The 21,631-nt window shown below is 50.6% G+C and overlaps 1 protein-coding gene across 6 annotated transcripts in view; it reads left to right on the top strand.

The window, feature by feature from the left end:
- Nucleotides 1-21,631, top strand: part of LOC149371842 (uncharacterized) — a 136,710-nt gene that overhangs the window by 98,023 nt on the left and 17,056 nt on the right. For 4 of the 6 annotated variants that reach the window (XM_089566130.1, XM_089566128.1, XM_089566132.1 and 1 more), the window contains exons 4-13: nucleotides 7,494-7,602; nucleotides 7,770-7,794; nucleotides 8,702-8,771; nucleotides 9,516-9,604; nucleotides 12,034-12,178; nucleotides 13,222-13,400; nucleotides 14,071-14,280; nucleotides 15,710-16,131; nucleotides 17,449-17,505; nucleotides 20,690-20,832. In XM_089566130.1, coding sequence (XP_089422256.1) covers nucleotides 7,494-7,602; nucleotides 7,770-7,794; nucleotides 8,702-8,771; nucleotides 9,516-9,604; nucleotides 12,034-12,178; nucleotides 13,222-13,400; nucleotides 14,071-14,280; nucleotides 15,710-16,131; nucleotides 17,449-17,505; nucleotides 20,690-20,832 — 1,449 coding nt within the window. The remainder of the gene's footprint in view (nucleotides 1-7,493; nucleotides 7,603-7,769; nucleotides 7,795-8,701; nucleotides 8,772-9,515; nucleotides 9,605-12,033; nucleotides 12,179-13,221; nucleotides 13,401-14,070; nucleotides 14,281-15,709; nucleotides 16,132-17,448; nucleotides 17,506-20,689; nucleotides 20,833-21,631) is intronic. The other 2 variants (XM_089566131.1, XM_089566129.1) reach the window with 1 other exon arrangement.

The following is a 21,631-nucleotide window of genomic DNA, read 5'->3' as shown; positions in this document are numbered from 1 at the left end:
CACTGAGCCACCGCGGCGGCCATGGCAGGTGGCGGTTAAATTAATGATTGGTCTCGAGAGGCTGCTCGGAAAGAGCAACTTGGGTCGCAGAAGCCCAATCGGTGGCAGCACCTGTCATCGCAGAGCAGTGGCGCATCGCTTAACCGCTGCACCACTGCGCCAGGAGGGGTGTGAGCACTCTCAGGGATACATGAATGTAAAGTCGAGAATGGCCAGCTCCGCATGTATCGGCATTAACCTATTAACGCTATCGCTGAGCTTAAGTGTCCCCTCCAATTTTTCTGCTGTTACACTTTGCTTGTTTTGCGGCGCATGTCGCATATACGCCAGGCGTCTTATCGCCTGAATGACAAGCTGTGGCTGTACTTCACCTGCAGGTAATTCGTTTGTTAGAAGTTTTTATGTATATCCAGAACGCAACGGAGGACTCAAGTGAGGGTCCAAGACCGCGGCGGCCGCATTTCGATGGCGGCGAAGTGTAAAAACGCCTGTGTATTGTGCGATGTCGGCGCACGTCAGAGAACCCCAAGTGTCCTGAGTTAATCCCGAGCCGCCCACCCCAGCGTCCGAGGCTCATAGCCCATGTGTCGCTTCGGGGTGTTGAACTCCGGAGTTCAACACCCCAAGAAAAATACCAAGAACAATATTGATTAGGGCCATTCGCGAAAGCAGCACTTTGAACGTGTAATTGAATCATCGGCTATTGTTATGGCTCTGAATGAAGTAACTTTTTGATGCCATTATTGATTAAATTGATTGGTTGGTTGGTTTATGGGGTTTAACGTCCCAAAGCGACTAAGGCTATGAGAGACGCCGTAGTGGAGGGTTCCGGAAATTTCGACCACCTGGGGTTCTTATGAAATTTGCGGGAATAGCTTTTTCATGTTGTTTTTATGATTTTTTTATTTGGCACGTTGCGTTGCTCATGCCAAGAGCGGATACGGTGCAGATTTAATTTTTTCTTGAATAATTTCTGAAGGGAACGTCAAATTCAGGTGAGTTCCTGTGTAAGCTCGTGAAGTGTGTTCTGGTGGAACGGATGGTTGTAGATTACACGAGCTTGATCAAACGACGATTATTCGTGGCAGTACTTCGTTTCTGCGCTGGCTCTTCGTCTGGGTCCCCTACCAGTGCTGTTTTGGCAGATTATTGTTAGCATGCCGCTAGCCGACCTCACTAAGCACAGTGCTGCTTAATCCAACTATTTTTTTCCTCTCTCTCTCTGTTTTTCTTTGTGACTTTTATGCTAACGAAATGCAGCCGATATGCTTTGTTGTAGACCCGGTGTAGTAATGGATAACGACAGCGTCATTTACATTTCTTAAATTTGGGCCACATATCACGTAATTCGTTCCTTACTCGTTACAAAATCGCGTGTAGTCCGGACCGGAGATCTACAGTCTGTGGATCTTCTGCGCTCGGTAAAAGAAAAGTGACTTCGACAAGGGGCTTCGTTAACCTGCTTCGTACAGTGCGACGACGTACGCGGTTTATTTGACCGCTTTGTCGAAGTGGCGTTTAGGTTTCCTATTGGGTGTGACGAGCCTAAACTATTCTCCGTTAAAGGCTGGACTGCCTGGGATTTCATAGACGCAAAGGGAACGACTTACGGAGCTGAGAAGGCTGAGACAAGAGAAATCTGCCGGATTAAAAGGCGAAAATGTGCAGAAAGAACGCCATAATTCACAACGAAAAGAAGTACACGCAAACGTTTAAAAATATGCGTTGTGCGTGCCGTTTTCCATTATAAGGATTTTGCTTTTCGTGCGCCCTATTGTCTTTCTTTTATCCGCTTATGTGTCAAAAAATAGCCGGTGCTGTCATAATGCACCAGCCTCTCCTTACAATTTTCACGTCAATAACAGGAAAAAGAAAACAAAGAAAACGAGCCCGACAAAAGCGCTCTGTGATGTTCAAGCTCGTTAGAAAAACCGAGCTGACCAAGTTTGCCGCTCGGGGATTCCTACACAGACGCTGTAAAAAAACTATCATTCGCTGCTCAATCACCGACGATGGATGCGTGGATCTCGGCGTCATCGAAAACCATTCGAGGTGTATTAAATGCCGTGAAACACGACATTTCCGGTCTCCGCAACGGTTGTTGACGGAGGCTCGTTTCCCTGATGGGCGCCTGTCCCGCGGAGTGAAACCTGCCTTCCTTTACCGCATCGGGCTTACTATATTCAAGCCCACACGACGGGGGCCCTTCCGCGGCGCTTGTTCCGTGTCCTCGCCGCATGAAGCAATCAAGCCGAAAGACATTCGAGTGAGGCCGACCGCTTGCCGGTGTGGAGCTGTGATGCGGGCCTATTTTTACGCCGTTCGCGGATTCTTGGTTCCTTTTCCCGTGCGTGGTCGCTGCTCACCTTTGCCCATCGTTTGTGTGCAGTTCACCAGCATATATCATTCGACCTCTTTCGCTGTGCCACGTAGTTACGTATTTTTGTTTTCTTTTGGAAAGTTGACTCCAATTCTACGTCGCTCGGACCCGTCATCTGCACAGTTGTTAAACAGTTGCTCTTTTGTGACAGGCAGTTACAACGTGTACTGAGTTTACATCGACTTAAGATATATGTATATACAGCTCGTAATCGTCATCATCAGAAGGTGGACACGCCTTTTTCTTTTTTTTAATTAAACGTCGGCCACATGAGTTGCGAAATCGGGTGCACCGCGTCTTTATAACCTGTATTATAGACATCTGCGTGCGCCCGCGTTAGACGCTGCTCGAAAGCCGCCCCGAGGTTTGGAGTTTTAATTGCTGCTGCAAGGTCATCTATAGGCGCACTGGGTTATTAATGCTCGCAGGACAGGAGACCTTTCAGAGACGCTTTCACCGTCCCAAATCGTTGCGCGCTACAACGAATAGCTCTAACGCTGATTTCGTAGTCTGATCGTTGCCCGGAACGGTCCTTCTCCTTACTGTAACACTCCCCAGTGAGCAGTTGCGCTGTATCGGCGCGTGAAAAAATGATTAATAATAAAAAGTAAAGCGCGCCTCGGAGAGCTCTCCGATTACAAGACTGATGTATGGCGACCTGAATTACTTTCTAACAAGCTGCTAGCGGCGATAGGTGTCGGCGGCTCGTACGTTCTGGCTGTCGTATCTGATATCCGGGTCACATGTACGGAAATAAAAAAAAAAGAAAGGTATAGACAGCGTCATCGGCGCGAAACTAGGTGATTGCACACACTATACGTTCTCCTTACCGAGCCTTCGTGCGAGCGGGTACGTGAATGCTTGGGTAATTGTTCCTAGCCCTTGTTCAATGGCATTTGTCGTCGCGGGTGCCGAATTGGTGTCGCGGTGCAACGAACTGAAAGCCGCAGTCACCAGAGTCCGGTTGTCTCCAACCACCACTCTCTCGCTCTGTCTCTCTCACACACACACACACACCCGCGCGCACGCGCGCGCACGCACGCACGCACACACGCGCGCGCGCACACACACACACACAGACACACACAGGGACGCAGATGCACAACAACGCGCGCGCAAGGAGGGAGATGGGTGCAAAAGGGGAAATAAAACGGAAAATAGGAACATAAATATGCTAAGTCTACCCACGGCGTATAGGCGTGTATGGCCCCTGGCACTGCTTCAACACACATCAAAACTTGCCCGCTTACTACGGGCGGCAGGGCGTCGGTAGTTTCGGAGATATATTCATAGCACGCAAGCAACACGGGGTATAGTTTCACCCGAACATGGTGCCCGTCATTACAGCCCTCGAGTGTGGCGCACTTCCTTTTTTCGGAAGCAGCGTGGCTTCCAACTTCCGGCTGCCGACTTGGAACAGCGACAGATGTGTCGCCTTGTCGCGGCTGCCTCAAGTGCGCTGCGAGTCGTCAAGCAGCGCTCGAGAAAGCAGCAGAACCAGGAGGAATATAGGAAGAAATAAAGGGAAAAACCCGGCCTCCGAAACCTGAGCACTGCTCTCGAAGCAGCCAAGCAGCGCATAGTCGAGGTGTGTAACGGGATATTACGAGGAAGCCGGCCGGCCTTCTTGTTCGGGGCCCGTATATGTAAGGCATGCGCGCAACGCGGCTGCTCTTAATGGTTGTCGCGGCGGTCAGTGAGCAACTCACGCGCGCAACGGTGTTGCCGTGCGGCTTTTGTTTCGCTTTTTTCTCCCCGTCTCTTACTTTTTTTACCGCTCCATCTAGTTGTCGGTCCAATTGCTCTCTAGCTAGCTGCTGCAGCTGTAGCATTTCAGCGCGTCTCTCCCTCTCTCTCTTCGCCTTGTCTATTGCAGGAACGCAGTAACTCTCCCCCCATTCGCAGTTCTTCCGCTACCTCCTCGTACGCTCTCCGCCCGGCCCCCTTTAATGCATTCCACCACTGCGTAGCTTGCTTACGGGTTGCTCGCGTTCAGCAGCTTATACTCTAAAGCAGAGGGCCTCATTTGTGTGAGTTTCTCCCTGTCTTTTGTTTTGCTCGTGATTTTCGTCTCTCGTTTGGCGCCAGCGGATGGTACGCGCGGTTTTGCCGGTGGTCCATTGTGGCCGATGTGCGGTCTTCCGTCTTTGGCTCTCTCCAGCTCCGAATCTTTTCTCTCTTTCCCTCTCCACATCTGCTTGGATACATTCTCACCTCGTGCCGCGTAGTCCCCTCCCCCGTGTTGTTGCTGCCGACCCCGCACGCAAGTGTGCGTGGTGGCCTACGAGGTGTGTGCCCTGTTCACTCGCTCGATTTTTCAACCCAAAACGGAGCATGCGAGCGCTTCGGGCCACGAATCTCCACCACCGCTGCATGGCGTCGCGGTCCCACAAAGGCACGGGCCGCTAAGCTTCCACCTGCATCCGCTTACCATTTTATTTTTCTTTCTTCTTCCTTTCTTTCTTTCCTAATTCGCGAAATCCGTCTTTCGAGGGGCGCGCGGGAGCGAGTCGCAGGCGTTGCGTGAAGAGCTTCGCGTGTGCAGCCCCCGGTTCGTCATCGCATGCACCCGCTCGGATGTTGGCGCCTTCGACACAGGTGTACGCACCTCTTCTTGATGTGTGCGCGCTTCTTATGCGTGACCGGATGGCGCGGGTGCATGTGCCTCCACAATGGGAACGCGTTGCTGTTTTGTACGCAAAACTCGTTCGAAAAGAGCGTTTTAGGCTCGCTTGGTGCCTGCTGGTTTTACTTCTCACCGCAGCAAACGCGCGTGCCCGATTTAATTTGCGCGCCTTTGCCTTCGCGTGTTCTTCGAAGTGGCCGTCTTCGCTATACGCTACACTTGTCTCCTTAGTGCACATGCGAAGGCTGAAATGCCTACGACTTGCATTGTTTCTTCCGAGATTCTTGAGTGGAATCGTTGCGTGCTGCGGGGAGGTGAGACGTGTTATGCGGATTCCTGCATTTTAGGAAGTCGCATAAAATAGATTTTTTTCACCATTTTTCTCTTTTGTAACGGGCGTTGACAAACTAAAAAGAACGTGAAAGAAGTAAAACAAAAACGGTAGCAGTTCTCTCGGAGTTCCTCACCAGCATCCTTCAAGGTGTTCGGAGTAACGGACGAAGCACTTGAGGGATAAGAAACGTTCGGGGTGTTCTTACGCTGTAGCAGAACTTATTGTGCGACAGCGAAAGGCGTGGACATCACCGCACAATCCTCGCTGTACAGGGATTGTGAAATAAGCGGGGACCGACAAGGTGGCATGAAATCCATGCCTCTGGACGCGCAAAGCAGCTCGCGTGCCAACAGAGTCTGTGTTCTTAATCGACAGACTCTTATCCCAACCCGTGTGTCTACTTCGCTTTCTTAACTCGAGCACATTGCGTACCTTGTTGAAAGAGCGCCTTGTTATTAGTACTATATGAACCTTTGAAACCGAATATGGTGAAGGAAGAGAACATGGTGTGAGGAAGTTACTGAATTTTCGAACACTTTGCTTGTATAACACATCAGGGAAATGGTGGTGGTGGGGGGTAAATGTTTTACGAAAGTTCATGCTTGAACTTTCTTAGTCCGGAAAATGGAGGCAGTGCGGTTCTCCCGCAGAAAATTTCTGCTTAAAACGGCGGCCCCACCTAAACTTGCCCTTATGACGTGTTCAGCCCTTGTCGAAAGTATAGAGCCCCGGCGATTTGTTTCTGGGCCGTGCTGTGTGACTCGTTGTGCATCAGTTCCACACCAGTTGAAGGCGAGAGGACGTCTTGCTATCGCCCCTTCCGGAAGTGAAGACTTCCACGGACGTTGCAGCAGCACCGCCACACGGCTTAGAGACAAACCCCTTGGACTCTTTACTTTCGACAAACACTGTACACTTTGCCCACCCGCGGAACCAGCCCCGGTGAATAACGCCGGTGCGAAACAAGCCTGACTCGATAAACGCTCGTCCACGCGAAAGAACGAACGATAAGAGAAGAAAAACGAAGACAATAAATGCCGGAAGAAGGGAAGACGAAGCACTCAGAGAAGGTGCGACGTGCACTTGCACGCACGCGCGTCATATAACACCCTGGCGCCGTCGTTCTCCTCCGAGCCGCTGGCGCGCGCTCGTGTCACGCAGGCGTGGGAAAAAAGCGCGTCCACTAATAATGCTCCGCAAATCCGCGCTTCTTCCATCAATTGACTCGGCGCGCATCGCAGGGTGACCCGCGCGCACGCAGCTCACGTTCGCGGTGCTGGTTCTCCTCCCGCTGGCTGGCGCGTGATGAATAGCTATGGCCAGCCAGCGCAGAGCGGCATTTCCTTGGCCCGGTCACATGCGCCGCACCGTGCGGGTGTCCGTGCGTGCGAAGAAGAGAGGCCGCGGTGAGGCGGAGAAGGAAGCCATCTCTCTTCGGTGAATTCGGCCGCTCGCTCGTGTACGTGCGGCTTATGTGGCATTTCCGCCTTCCCTTGTGATCGCTGTCAAAGAGCATATAGTATCGCGTGAAAAGCAGCGGGGGGCGCGCGCTAAACGGTAGTTTGGCGAGCGTGCAAGCGGAGTTTTGTGGTGGTAAAGAATGCTATTCCTATTGTTCGTTTTCTGATTGTCCGATTGTTTTTGCTTTTTGTCTTCAGCTCTGGGGCTTTCTTTTTTTGCCCTAAATTTCATTTCTGACGAGATCTGCGTCTGAGTAACGCCACGCTTCCAGATGTATAGTATGTTGCACGCGCACACTTTGCGGCGGTAAAGAATTCCGTTTGTCTTCTTTCTTAACGTTTGTTTCTTATCCTTAAATCCTTCGTTTTGCTTCGCCTCTTTTGCGATGGCTCGATAACATGAGCACGTTTTCACTTGAAGTCTGCACTGAGAGGAAATGGCTGAAAGCAAACGTGCGTTCATTGGGCGAAATGTTGGCCTTCCTTCGCGAAAGCACGAGGGACAGCGCGCTTGTGTTGGACAATCATACGTTTCGAAACTGCTGCGAATACGAAACTATAATGAATGCATTTTAACCCAGAAACACGCTTGCATTTTGATTCATAGATGCAGTGGCCGTCGTTAGAACGTTGGCTTTTGTGGCAAATGAAATCGTAGTTTCTCATTTTGTGCATTCGCCTCTGCGCTCGCAGGTCGGAGACCAGATCATACGCATCAATGGCTACCCCATCGACCATTTCATCCACGAAGAAGTCCTGGCACTGCTCAAGGCGAAACCCAACATAGTGCTCAAAGTCAAAAGTGAGTTGGATGGCATCTCAAGCGTATCTTCAGTTACTTTCCTCCTGGAGCGCGCTATATCTTAAGTGTCTGACGACTTCCTTCGTCTTCAATTTACAATCGATACAATCTTCGTCGCGTGCTGAAGAACTCAACGCTTATTCCTCGTCTCTTTCTCTCTTCTGCAGGCGTCGGGATGATTCCTATAAAAGAGTAAGTGCACCCTCACTATACATCTGCCTTCACCCAATCAAACGGACAGCCACTTTGCATGAGATGAATGTCTCCCGTCTCTGAGGTGGCGCTGCATAAAAACAAATGAATATGCAGAGGCAGGGAAAAGATAGCCGCTTTCTGGACCACTTCTGTATCGCAAGGCGGAATCGACTTTCTCTTATAATCTATGTTGTCCGCTTAGTACATCTTTGCGCAACACTTTGCTGCGTATCACACACCATTTAGCACTGGCGATGTATAGTGCAGTGCCCCTACGACTACAGCTGTAAGACACACTAAACGTGCTGAGCACAAAGCCGAAATCTGGTAAGGTCCGATTTATATGGCCGACAACAAGACGAGGAAGAAGAGACTAATCTTATCTATTGATTCCTGTGTTAAATAAACCCGTTGGCCTTATTATCACGTCTGTTGCAGAGGAGTAAATGAAAAATGTGAGTAGAAGGGTTAGCAGGGAAACGCGTACTGCACTAGCGCCCTTGCGGAACACTCTGTGAGGCAACTGCAGACTCACGCGCGCAGACAAGCTCAATTTTCAGTTTTCCATTATCAGGCTGATCATGCGGATTCGTCAGCAGCCTTTGCCGATGTATGCAGAGCTCACCTTAGCTTTAATTATTTTCTGACAAAAAGAAAAGTATCTAGTTGTCATTTTCGCAGTCCTTATGTCTGAAATTCCCCCCAAAAAAGGTGTATAAATCATTCAAAGAAGTTTTTTGTCTAATCAAGCTCGGTCGGTTTTATCATAGAAGGATGGATAGGTGGGGAGTTAGGTGTCGCGAGCTCTATGAATACCAGAGCGTTCGGTTTCGCATATCGTACTAAAATTGAGAATGATTAAAAATGTTACTTTTTCTCTTCTTATCAAATCCGTCACGAACAGCAACAAGCGGGACCCCATCACTTGGAAAATGGTGGAGCCTGACCCTTGCAGCAGTGGCTCTGATGGGACGGTAAGCTGCCTTTCCCTGTGTCGCCCGGGCTAAGACACCCGCATCTCATTCGTGCATCATCACTGGAAGGCCACCTAGCAAAAGTGTCACTGCGTCCGCCTCTTATTTCGTCGTGCACATACTGCGGTTTCTTAGAAACCATGACAGTCGGCGCCGCAGGCTTTCTTGCGGCGAGGAGCGGGGGCTGCGAAGCTGAGAGCACATATAGTTTTTACTGCGGAAGCGGCAGAACGATTGTCAACGCGCAGTGTTAGCAACGTAACGTTTTCTAAACAGCTACGCGCTGAAAACGTAACGTGCTGTAACGTGAAATAAGAAAAAAAAATGTCATCAGATCAAATGGAGTAACACACGTATCAGTGAATCGGAAGTTGAATGATTCACTTACAAAGTCGACACTTCGTAATTCGAACTCGAATGGATACACGCTTTGGTACAAGTCATGTTAGCGGAACTGAATCGTCATTCGAATATGACGAAAGTTTGAAATAAACTAAGGCGATTCCTCTAATTTGTGAAGAATCATTATGGGCGATCCACTGCGGCCGTTCGCGGTGCCCTCGCAGGTGTTGTGTACGTGTCGGAGGGTCCTCGATTATGTGCAGTCGCAGATAGAACTTAACAGTTTAACAAAAAAGGACAAGAGCCGCTCTAATTTTGTGGTTGTCTTGCACGCACAAACAGCACTCGCTGGGCGTGTATATATGGTATATAAGCCGTCTTCTCCCTTCCTTCTCCCGGCAGCATTCCGTGAGCAGCGGTTCCAGCCTCGATGAGTTCGTCGAGACAAAAGTCTTCATCTCGGGCATCGGTGGTTCCAGTCTCGGCTGCAGGTGAGCATGGCTGCCCCGTCGTCCGAGTGAAATGCAGTCACCGCAAAAACTGTTCATCAAGCAACCGTTTTTATCGCGTCTGCGCTATTCATCAACGCCACAATGCATTGTCAAGCGAAGGCTGCATTTCTACATACTGTGGGGACGCCAAAATTGTTCCTCCCGATCGACAGAGAGAGAAAAAAAAAGACAAGGCTTGCACTGTCTATGACGTTTAGCTGCATGTTGAGTCAGCTCTCCAGCACAGCATGCGGAGACGTGTAGGCGAAATGCCTCGTCTAAAGCGCAGGTTCAACCACACGGTTTGTGCCACTCTTCACGGGAAACGGTGCTGAACACGAGGCGGTGGGAGCTTTGGTGCCTGCCATCATTTTCGTGGCTCTGCGCTATGTATGCTCATTACCACCTTATTCTGTCGAGTGTAAAGTGTGCTCGGACGCATGTCAACGGAGGATTGTGACGTGCAGAGGTGACAAGCACGGGATGGATCTGACTAGTCGAGGCGCCCGCATTCGCCGTTACTGCTGCACTCGAGGTAATCAGCAGTACTTGAATAAATTGCGCGAGAACTAATGGAGGGTTTAGGAAATTTTAGCTTGTCCTGGTGGACACAGCTTTACCTGCAACGGCCGTGAGGTTCTTCACTGGTTATGCTTAGAGGGGCTTTAGTTATACTAGGTTCCGCGCCGCCGCGGTGTCTCAGTGGCTATGGTGCTCGGCTGCTGACCCAAAAGACGCGGGTTCGATCCCTGCCGCGGCGGCTAGAATTTCTTTGGAGGAGAAATTCTAGAGGCCCGTGTACTGTGCGATGGCAGTGCACGTCAAAGAACCCCAGGTGGTCGAAATTTCCGGAGCCCTTCACTACGGCGTCTCTCATAGCCTTAGTCGCTTTGGGACGTTAAACCCCACAAAACCAAAACCAACCTATACTAGGTTCCAGGAACTGTTTCAAGCGGCTGCATTCAGTAAGGCACAACTTTACTTGTCTCCCGGTTTCAGTGCCAGTTATTCGCACAATTGTACAATTAGCTTCGTCTGGAGAAAACTCATAGTCATAGCCTGTACAGCCAGCGCTTCGCGATAACACGTGATTGCTCTCAGCGAAAGCTATTATTGATTGTGCTTGCTGTTTCGCACGGAAACTAGGAGCGCGTGACCGCAGCGCTTCGAGAACCGCTGCCGCCGATAGTCGGCGAGAATGAGCGGCGCCAGGCGCATGCGCGGAAAGAGCAGCCTCCCGTTCTTATTGCGCATGCACCTTTGCCGTCTGCTCTCCCCGGCTGTCATCGGCAGCGCATCGGCAGTTTTCCTGTAAGTGTGAAACAGCCTCTGTATCATGGAGGAAGGAAAGAGTTTATTTTTTGAAGCTGGACGTGAAGCCTTCCCTCCCAGTAGACTGAGCTCCCAGTAGACGTTTCAAGAAAACACGTGACTTCCTGCACATTTTTTGACATGCAGTTCGGATAGCGAGGCCTCTCCTAAGCTTTTCTTCCCTCCGTGCTGTATGAGTACTACATTACTGTACTCAGTGAAGTCTCTTCTTACCATACCGCTACTCTCATCCTTCGGGAAAGGTAACGGTAAGGCAAGGGCCGGAAAAACTTGGTTTGCTTTTGGACTGGCTCGTGCGATGACGCCATGAAAGCGCGGCGAAAGAGTCACTCACGTTTCAAAGACCAAAAGTAACCAGCCTCTGTCTCCTCCTTGTTTTTAGACACGCAGGAAAGGCCAGAACGGGATCAACGCTGAATTTGTTTTCTCCTTATCACTTGCCCTCGCGTCTTCCGCTTTCTTATCTTTCCCTCTGAGAAAAGATACGAAAGAAAAGTGGTCACGTCGTCTCCCTGTCGTACGTGATGGAGGATCAAGAGATGCGAAAGTCAGCCTTTGTGAGGTGTTCCGATAGCCCGACTGCGTCCGGAAACGACCACAACAGTTCTAAACTTGGAGCCGGTGTTAGGTGCACTGAGCACTCAACGAGGTGCGTTCAGCCATTTGAGCGAAATGGCAAGACTTGCGGAAGTATTCGCTCCTCCTTACTACTTCCTTACACACGTCACGTAGTTTACTGTACCTGCTTAGATTTTTCTATACTGTAGGGCAAACATGCAAGGAATTTCTGCCCCTCAAATATGCACATTGCTTGGTTGAAATTTTGAAAGTGTAAAGTGAAGCGAAGAAAGCAAGAGAAAAATGGGAGATGTTTGGACGCACCTCCACAGCTGAACTTTTTTTTTTTTCTGCATCAGCGTTTGGCTCAAGCTGGCACTCGGTGACTTTTGTCTCGCGTAATCTACAGCGTTAAACCTGAACCTTCTCTGTTGTACTAAACGCTGGCAGGCACTCGAACACTGCTCCGCGATTTCTGTAACATTAAAGACAAAAGAATGATGAATCTAATCGTTTCATTCATCTTCTGCTCGTTTCAGCGTCGTGAAAGGACCGCCGGAGCTGCCCGGAATCTTTGTACAAACCGTGAAACCGCATGGTCTCGCCGAAATTGCTGGTCTCGAAATCGGCGACCAGATCACCGAGGTCAACGGCCAGGGTTTCGTAAACGTCGAGTTCTCGGAGGTGATCCATCTTCCTTTCCCCGACTCTGCGGCTCTGCTCTCGTTGTTGTTAAGCGGTGAATGTTGTACGGAGCCGCGAGGCCTTGGGCGCCTGAACGCCCCTCCTCGAAAGACGTTGCCCCGTGCCGCGTATTTACACAGGAAATACGTTTGCGCCCGCTTCTTTGAGTAAGCAACAAGGTATGCGCCTTTGTCACAGTGCACACTTGGCGAGCCGTGTGCGTGGTGAATATTTGCCCGCTCTCTTCGTTTTACGAGAACAAACGCCTAGCTTTCTCTTCGTTATGAAGAGATGTCTGTCACTGTTACCGCCCGCAAATGCTGCGCGGGTCCCTTGTAAATGTATTTGACATACAACAGCCGGAAACGGTACTGAAGGCGGCAAAATTCGGCCGAAAGACGACAGAATGCAATAACATTTTTCTAATGGGAAGTTGGCAACTCGGAGGTGTCAGTCTTTTTCGTGGCCGCCTTTCTGAAGCATGAAAGCATCGATTTTATGAAGGGAATACAACCGAGCATCATTGACGCGCAAATATGCTCAGAATATCGAAATGTATCTTTAGTTATATTTTAAATGCAAAGTGTTAAGTTTTTAGATGTGTTTAAATGTCGGCATAACATAACTGATTAATGCTTGTTAATGAGTTTTTACGCGTTAATGTAACAACATTGGCTGTGGGGCACGCCTTACAGTGGAGAGCTCCGAATTATTTTGGTTTCTGCATTTCTGCTTCCGTATGAGATAAATTAACGCATCTAGTTACGTAAATAAACTAAAGGAACAGATTACGAAGGAGGTCCCAGCACAGATGCGGGATACGGGAACTCCTCCTAATGTAAAATTTGTAACCGCGTTTATGGAGCGAAATAAACGTGATTTAAAAATTTACCACGCCCGATCCGGAACATCACTGGCCACTACAGTTGAACGTCAGCATAACAACGCTCGTACTTTCTCTTCTCTACGGCATGCCAGCGATTTTTTGTCGTTTTCCTGTTGCACTGTGACGGCGAGTCCAACGACGTTCTCGTCCCTTGCAGGCGATCGCGATGCTCAAGTCTTTCAAGGAGATGGCGCTGACGGTGAGGAAAGGCGCCGGCCTCGAGCTCTTCCCCGAAGAGAGGCTGAGGAGGATAAACGCCCGCCTCTGCAACCGGAACACGGCCACCAAGCCGCGAAACGGCCACGCGCTCAACGGAAACCACACCCTGCGCAACAGGTACGCAATCAATCAATCAATCAATCAATCAATCAATCAATCAATCAATCAATCAATCAATTGTTCGATAAATTAATACATATTTTTTTCAACACCCAAATATGATGGAGGCGCCGACAAAAAATTCAGGGGGCACTTTGGCTCTCTAAAGTGCTGCAAGGCGAAAGCGTTTCCTTTTTTTATTTTGTTTTTCATACCTTTTTATTTTATTTTTTATTTCTAGTTCTTTTGTTATTTTAATTTTTGTGTCTTTTCTTATTGTATTTTTTATTTCTTTTATTTTATTTATGAAACCCATGCATTCACTAGATGCGCCTTTAATCATGCTCAAACGCTGAGGCTTCCTGGCGGACTGGTAGCGTCTCTATTTCAAATGCCAAAGGCACTGGTTCGATTCCCAGACTCGACACGGTTTTTCTTTTAAGTAGTGACGCCGAAACGCGGACACATCTGCCGAAACGGCTGCTAACGACAGTGTGAGGCATTAAAGGCTTTCGCCTTAAAAAGCCACTGAAAAGGCTCGACAGAGGTCGGCGCACCCTGCAGAAACTCGGCAGTGCTATCCACATCAGTCACCTGTAGCAATATCGTGAGAACAGCAAGAGCAATAAAGGCAGCACTGGCGGGCATGAAAGCACATCATGGTACAGTGCCTGTCCTCGTCCCCCAGCAGGACGATGTACACGAACGGCACCAACGGCAAGGGTTCGCCCGAGTCGTTCCACTCGCTGCACGACACGCTCACCAACGGCTCGCTGTCCGAGATGTCCGACCGGAGCACCTCGCTGTCCAGCTCGCAGTCCACTAGTCCCGTCACCAACGGCCACACGACGACGCACGCCAACGGAAACGGCGTCGCCGACTACGGCCACAAGCTCAGGTATACGACAGCTGCCTATACACTGTGAGAAGAAACTTCTTTAGATATACGCCTATAGCTGGTCTGTCAGCCATAACGTTGCTTTCATCACGCAGTCCTTCTCTGGGCCTTTGGCAACACAGTCGTCCATTATAAATGACGCTGCTGATATAAACAGTCTCCAAAGTCACTAACACTACATGTAAGCACGAAATCATTGATAAGTGAAAAGAAAGCCCTCTTCCATTGCTCTAATAAAAATGGCCGTCTCGCGACGTCGGTGTTACGCGGGACGTCCAGCATTATGACCGGAATTCTGCGTTCAAAAACGCCTTGACGTCGGGACGAACAAGGTAGCTTGGAAAATTCAGTCCGTGAGCAACGCTTTCAGTAGTCAAACAAACGAAATAGGCCCTACTTCGGATGCAAAGGCCTGGCAAAAACGTTGAAACGGCAAAAACGTAGCGCCATTATCCGTTATAGTCCGTTTGGATCACGCAAAACCCGCTTCTTGATACATTTCTTGCGTTTATTTCCTTTGTGTATTTTTACGTGCAGCACTAAGAGCAACGTATATCCTTCTTTGCTTAGCTGACCGCTTAAAATACTCCTTAGTGTATTTCGCGGCGGTCAGGCAATTTTCCTCTTTGCCTCGCGCGTGCCTCGACTCCGCCGCACGAGAAACACAATGCCGCAGAGGCCCCACTGGAGGCGCTCTTTGCCCGCTACTGCAGCGAGGCTTTCCCGTGCTGCGTATCGGTCCGTGCGAGCACGCTATGCCCGGATCGCTGTATAAACATGGGGAGCGCAGCAAGCATCACTTCGCGTGACCGCTCTCTCGCTCCCAAGTGTTTCTCGTCACGCGTGGTCTCCTTCTGGGGCAGAGGGACATCGGAGGGTCCAGTTCACGCTGCCGGGCCTATCACGTGGAAACGCTGCAGCTCAGAGAGAAGAGGTACATGCGCGAGTAATGCGAAATGGAGCACTTAATGCACACTCGAGAAATCATTTTATTTTAAAATCTGCGTTCGACTTGATCAGATAGTGTGGGAGGCGTTCGTCGAGGGTTAGCTCCTAAAAATAAGAAAAAAGTTACGCTTATCCTAAGGGAGTGATCGCAGACTGCAGGCTAATGAAACGTTCCCTTTCATATTGTGCTCAGCGGACAAAATAGCGGTGTAAGAACGATCACAGTTACAAAGGCATAAACAAGCGCTGCCGGAGCGTGGAGTCGTCACAGAGGCACTACAGAAGAACGTGCCGTGTTTTTGGCCTTGCCAGGTAGCTACCCACAGATGCTCGGGTTTGCCATGGGTATAGTCAGATAAGGTTTCTTAGCGGTAAGGCGTGCACCTTACGGGGCAGCTTGTGACGTCCATAAGCGGGGCGGACCGAACAGCAGGCGTTGCCGAGCGTCCCCAGTGTGTAGAAAGAATCTGCGCCCGTGCAGGTCCCCGGAGAACGGCACGCACCACCACCACATCCACCACTACGGCACCAACGGCCAGCACCAGCACCTGCTGTTGGTGCCCAAGCTGAGCCTGGTGGGCGCCGAAGAGAGGCAGCGCCTGGAAGAGGAGAAACGCCGGCTCCACGAGAAGGAGCAGTTGCTCCAGCTGGAGGCCGAGAAGCTGGCCGAGGAGCGTCGCCAGCTCGAGGCCCAGAAGCAGCTCCAGCAGCTGCACCACCACACGCCGGAGCACCAGCCGCAGCCCAGGCCGGCCACCATGCCCGCGGCGCCGCCGGCTCCGCCGCAGATGCACGTGTTCGCCGAGCTGCACAGCGTGGCCCAGCAGAGGAGGCTGCTGCGAGAGAAGGCCGCGCTGAACGGGGACGACGTGACGGCCAGGAAGGCCGGCGCCGCCAGACCCGGTACGCGCCATGCAGGGGCACCAGCGAGGCGTGCAGAGCAGTGGGTGGTGCGGGCACGGGGCACAGGGTGTCTGTAGGGACGCAGTCGTGGTGCAGACCTCGAGATGGCTTTAAGCAGAGGAGACGTGAGAAACACCGAAAAGGCGCGACAGAGCCAGTTGCATCTCTTCTGTTTCAGAGTGTCTGCGCTGCTTCCAGAAGACACGAGGAACTCGCCGGCGTTGCAATAAAAAATAGTCCCCAGAGCGGAGAAAAAGGGGACAGGTAACAAAATGGCGAGAGACACGAGAGTGGACAAGGATTGTGTGTGAAGATATTTTTGTTTGTTTTTGTTCACTACTGAGGACACGGAACAGTGATAGGTATGCTTGCTTTAGAAGGTGAGGTCCAAGGAGGAACAAGCTTAATATATCGTTTTGATTGGCACAAATCCGTGCATCTAATCAGTGGAAGCAAAAAGAAAATAAGGCATGTAGTGACCGTGACGCGATGTATGAGATCTTCGCTTGCATTCGCGTGGTATTGGCTCAGAGCAACTGACATTATGCGTCTCACGAAAGCTACGAAGTAAGATCTTCTGTGGTGAGCTTTTTTATGCTAGTAGGGAACTGAACAGGGGATGTGAATCGCAGTTCGAAGAAAAGAAAAATAGAATAAACTTTAGCAAAGAAGGTTCTGCGGGCCGGAGCAGGCATCTCTGTGGCCGTGGGAATAACAACTTGGACAGCGTAATTTAGGCGCACCTAAGGAATTTCTGAAAACCTCCTCGGTGTGGAGAAGCACAGAATGAGCAGAGCACACAGATTCAGCACAGCACAGGTTCAGTAAAGAGCGGGCACAGTTCAGTTCACGTTCACTTTCTAAATGCGATGTGATCAGAGAAGGCTGTTTGTTTGTTCGTTCGTTTGTGGCCTTGGGAATCGTTTGTACTTTGCTCTAGGGAATCAGTTTCACCTTGTTCTCTGATTGATGTCTTTTTTCGGTGCTCGGAGTACATTTGTGTGAAGATCATCTTTGAGGCACAAAGTTGTTTAAATCTTGTACCACCGGTTGTTGCAGTGCCCCCCCCCCCTTTTTTTTTTTACATAACCTCGGTATCCTCTGTTAAAAAAATAGTGCTGTCACACGCAGAGGAAACCCGTTTTAAACGCCATGCCTCGGCGGAGCCGAAGAAAAAGACGTGTTCTATCACTGCTCGCGCGCTTTCGCTTCTGGCTCGCCCAGGCCGGCTGCCGCCGCGGCGATACCCCGGCCCGCGGCAGCGCCCGCAAAATTGACCCCCTTCCGCTCGCTCTGTTTCTGGTCTCGTTTCGCCAGGGCTCAGGCCGGACGCCAAGCCTTCGCCAGACGTCCTCATCAAGCAGAAGCAGCATGGTACGTACACACATACCCGCTCTCTCGGTTCGAGTGGCCCGCTCGCATGCCTCGCTGTCCCCAAGGGCATCGCGATCGTGCGCAGAAGGCAGCCGCGGGGGAGGTCGCTCGCTGGCGATTAAAAAGCAGCGTTCTCGCTTATGTCTCTACCCTATCTCGCGGGCTGGACTTCGAAAATTATGGAGGAGCTCTTGGCATGCCATTGACTTTAAATGGTGCCGCGGCGCCTCGTGATCTACTTGGCGCGACTACTTGTCTCAGGTGTATGTATGCGATCGCGCGCGCTATAGGCCAGCCGTGGTGGTATCGTATCTGGCTGCCAGTGCCGACGCAGAGCTAGCGGAAAGACTGCCACAGTACGTGACGGCGGTGGAAATGCTACTTGTGTATTACTCGCGAGATTGCCAGTCACGTGTCTGCTGCCTAGTAGGTCTGAGGAACGTAATACACAACCGCAAGCGCGTTTAAAGGCGGCCGAAATCGGACATTTCCGACGTCTCGGTCACCAGATAATAACTCAAGTTGGGGGACACGGATCGCTGGGTACAGTACCTGATGGATGGCAGCAAGAAGGTCAACAATCAGCATCAAGGAAGCCGCAAGGAAATCATGGCAGGTTCTTTAATGAAGAGCGGAGTGAATCCCCAAGGTGATAGTGAGCTGGAAGACAGAAGGCGAGGCTATTATAGCACGCCAATAGCCTTTGCTTGTCAGTACGACCAGTACGATATCAGCATCATAATAATCACTTGGCTCCCTCGCGACAAGTGTACGCTGCAGTGGCACCATTCTCCGCATACTCTCAGTCGCAGTTCCGGCGGGCATGCTGTCCAGTGTGCTTTTTTGTTTCACTTTCCTTGAAGTGTTTCAGCTGCCGATTCGAATTTCACATTTTTTTTTGTTTTCTATACAAGGGCCTTCTTCGATACCAGTGGAAAGCAAGCTTTCATCGCTAGACATTCAGTTTTGTCCTCGCGTATACAGCTAGCATCCTCGAGGGAGTTTGTCGGTTGCCAGGCCGTACGCTGTTTGACCGAAAAATGAGAAAGCTCCGGATGAAACTGAAGAGCGCGCTGTAGGGGAGGACCTCACAGCCCTCGGAAATGCCATAAAGACGACTCGCGAGCCACCGATCTGCATCTCTGCCTGTAAAGTCTTTTCCTGGTTTGAACGAACAGAAAATGAAATACTTTCAGCCATCCTCTAGTGAATGAAAGTTCTTCAGTTTCATGAGTTGCGCAGCATCCCTTCAGGATCCCGTATTTTTTTGCAGACAGGGTTTTGGGATCTAGAAGAGACAAGCCCCCTTTGAACTACAGACAGCCTCAGCTCTGGAGCTCAGAAGCGTCCGATCCTCATCAGTTCATCTTTCTGCCCAGAGATGGCGCTGAAACCACAAAAAACTCCAAAATTTCAGCTAGTGAACAATACCTCTTTCTTCCTTTCTTCTCTCACTCCCTCCTTTATCCCTTCCTTTACGGCGCGGTTCAGATGTCCACCGAGATGTGAGACAGATACTGCGCCATTTCCTTTCCTCAGACACCAACCAACCAACGTCTTTTTGAAGGGGGTCTACAAGGACTTGGCATGATAGCACTGAGAACTGAGGTTCGATGCTTTCTGAAAGGACTGCAGACTACTCTCCTTCGGCACGTAGAACAAAAGGGAAGGAGTCGCTTGTTAAAAAGAGGCAGCGCGGACCAGGCGCGCCAGGGAATGCAGACGACGCGATGGCTCAACGCCAGCGTGCCTTTTCGGGTCTGCGTTACGTGTGCGCGCGTACGTACACATGCAGGGAAGGGCAGCGCTAGCTCCATTCCCTTTGCCGGATTTGCATCACAACGCGTCCACTGGACCCGTGCTCGCGGCGAGTCCCGGAAGACGAGAAGAATGCCCGCGAGCAGCGCAGAGGGGCGCTTCCGGCCTTCGGGTCTTTGTCGGGTGCGCGGCTTCGGTTTGCGGCGCCAAACGAAAGCTTTTCCGGCGCGCGTGGCGGCTGACCGTGCGTTAACCGCGCGGCACAACGTGGGTGTCCTCATTAGGGCGGCACACTGTGTGTGGGGCCGCGGGGCGTGCTTTTGCGAGGCGAACTGTAGACGGCCTTCGCATCTCCGCGTTTGCTCTTGTTGGGAGGAGAAACGGACCAAGGCTCCGTGGATTTCATTCGTTTGTGCCGGTTATGCAGCGTGTAGAGTTTGAAGGCGGAGCGGGGGACTGGCATGTCGGCAGCGTTGGGACGCTCATTCACAATTATTGACGCGCCTTACAGTGTAGGATGCAGTGATGCGTCCGGGAAGTTTGACATCACTTCTTTTTGTGACACCTCACTGGGAAGTTAAGCGCATAACGTGGCAGTAACCTAGGCCTAAAACTATACGCTTATTTAGGGTGCTGCCGAACTCTCGGTTCATGGCTGCGTTGTATTTCACAATACAGCAAATAAAATGCCACCTGACTTGTTGAAAAACAGCGCCAGGAATGACGGTGCAGCCTTGCTGCCGATCGGTGCATGGCCGGCATGGTCACGACTCCGCGGTCATTAGAAGAAAGTTTCAGACCTAACAATGCACATGGTGCGCATTTGGTGCACTTGCAGTTTCGCTGTAATCTTGCTTCCGATCGCGTAGATTCGTGCATGTGTCTGCACGCTCCGCGGGTCAGCAGAAATTGCGGTAAGGATTGTCGCCTAACTTCGAGCCGGCCATATTGGTCATCATTGCACTAGCGATCACCGATAAACGGCGCATTCACATCATACAAGACCAACGCGCAAATTTCATTAGCAAGCTCCGAAATAATTGAGTCTCAGCCAGAGTCCTAGAGTCCTAGTAGGCAATAAATCTCTGGCAATGCTGTATTAGACCACAGACGTAGACTATATGTGTTGTACTATTAGGGTTTTGTTTTTTTTTTTCAATTCGGCGGACTTTTTTCGGCGTTTATTTCAGAACGCATTATTTTCTACGAATGAATTACTGTTTTTTTTTTTGTTATCGAGAAGTCCGACCGCTAACTATATAACCAATGGACAGCGAGCATCCATGGAAAGGCATGTGAGCCAGTTTTTCTGTACACCGGTTGTAAACAACATGGCTCAACCGAATGTTTTCAACACCGAGCGCACGCTTGAATGCAATCGCTGATGCTTGTCCTCTGACGCTCTCCCCTGATTCGGGTCTCGCAGAGCAACTTATGGTAGAGTTCCGGGAGGTGCACAAGAAGATGTTCGGCTCTTCCACTGCTGCACCATCGGAACGCACTGGGTCCCAGCAGTCGCAAGTCGACGCTGAACTTCGTAAAACGGCCGCCCTCATCAACGCCCAGGAGGTACGCATACGCTCTGACGGGCTTGCGGTTTCCTGTATGTACACGTGTAGTGTCTCCTAAAGCCAACGCCCGGGCTGTTTGCTGCGCATAACATGGGCTGCTATATCTTGAGTTGTAACTACGCAGGTGGCGGAGGGTCTAAGCTGTAAGGCTTTTGGTTCAAGTGCTTTGGCGTGCATGGCTGCATTTTCTTTGCGCGTTTGTTTTCAGAGTGGTCCATGTTGCCGTTTGTACGTGAGCACTGCACTCATTTATTCTGTTTGATCCACAGCGACTGGAAAGTCTCCTGTTCTTGGTTGATAACTTCAGTGGCTGCTCGCAATAGTGCACGTGAAATCCGAGCGTGCGCATTCCATTGGTGGCAGCCTAAATTAAAACCTTAAATTACTGCTGCCAGTGGCTCATTCCTCGGTTGCGCGCCTTCCTGTAGCGAACTTCGAAAGTTACTTTGCAAGTGTCACACGGTTAACAAGCACCTCTCGTACTCTCGTGCGTTTTATAGCATTTTCCTTCTTGTGTCATGTAAAGCTGATCTTCTAAACACTTATTTTTAGACCTCATTCAGAACGCAAGAGTTTAGCAAGTAGCGCATTCTTGCTGCTGAAGCTCGAGGATGAGGCAGTAGATGGGAAAAGGTTTCGATAGTAGCAGATCACATCCCCGCAGCCGTCGTTAAAACGTGGTGCGCTAATAAGCGCGCCCACTGCCTGCGCCTGCTTGTAGTCCTTTGTACGCCTTGCCTTGTGGTTGTAGTAGGAGTTTTCCAGGGAACCGGATCACTCACTGCGGCCACCAATGC

This window comes from Amblyomma mixtum, chromosome 1 (genome assembly GCF_055824585.1).
Source record: "Amblyomma mixtum isolate Tamu chromosome 1, ASM5582458v1, whole genome shotgun sequence".
Taxonomy (NCBI): Eukaryota; Metazoa; Arthropoda; class Arachnida; order Ixodida; family Ixodidae; genus Amblyomma; species Amblyomma mixtum.
This window is presented reverse-complemented; position numbering and strand designations above follow the sequence as displayed.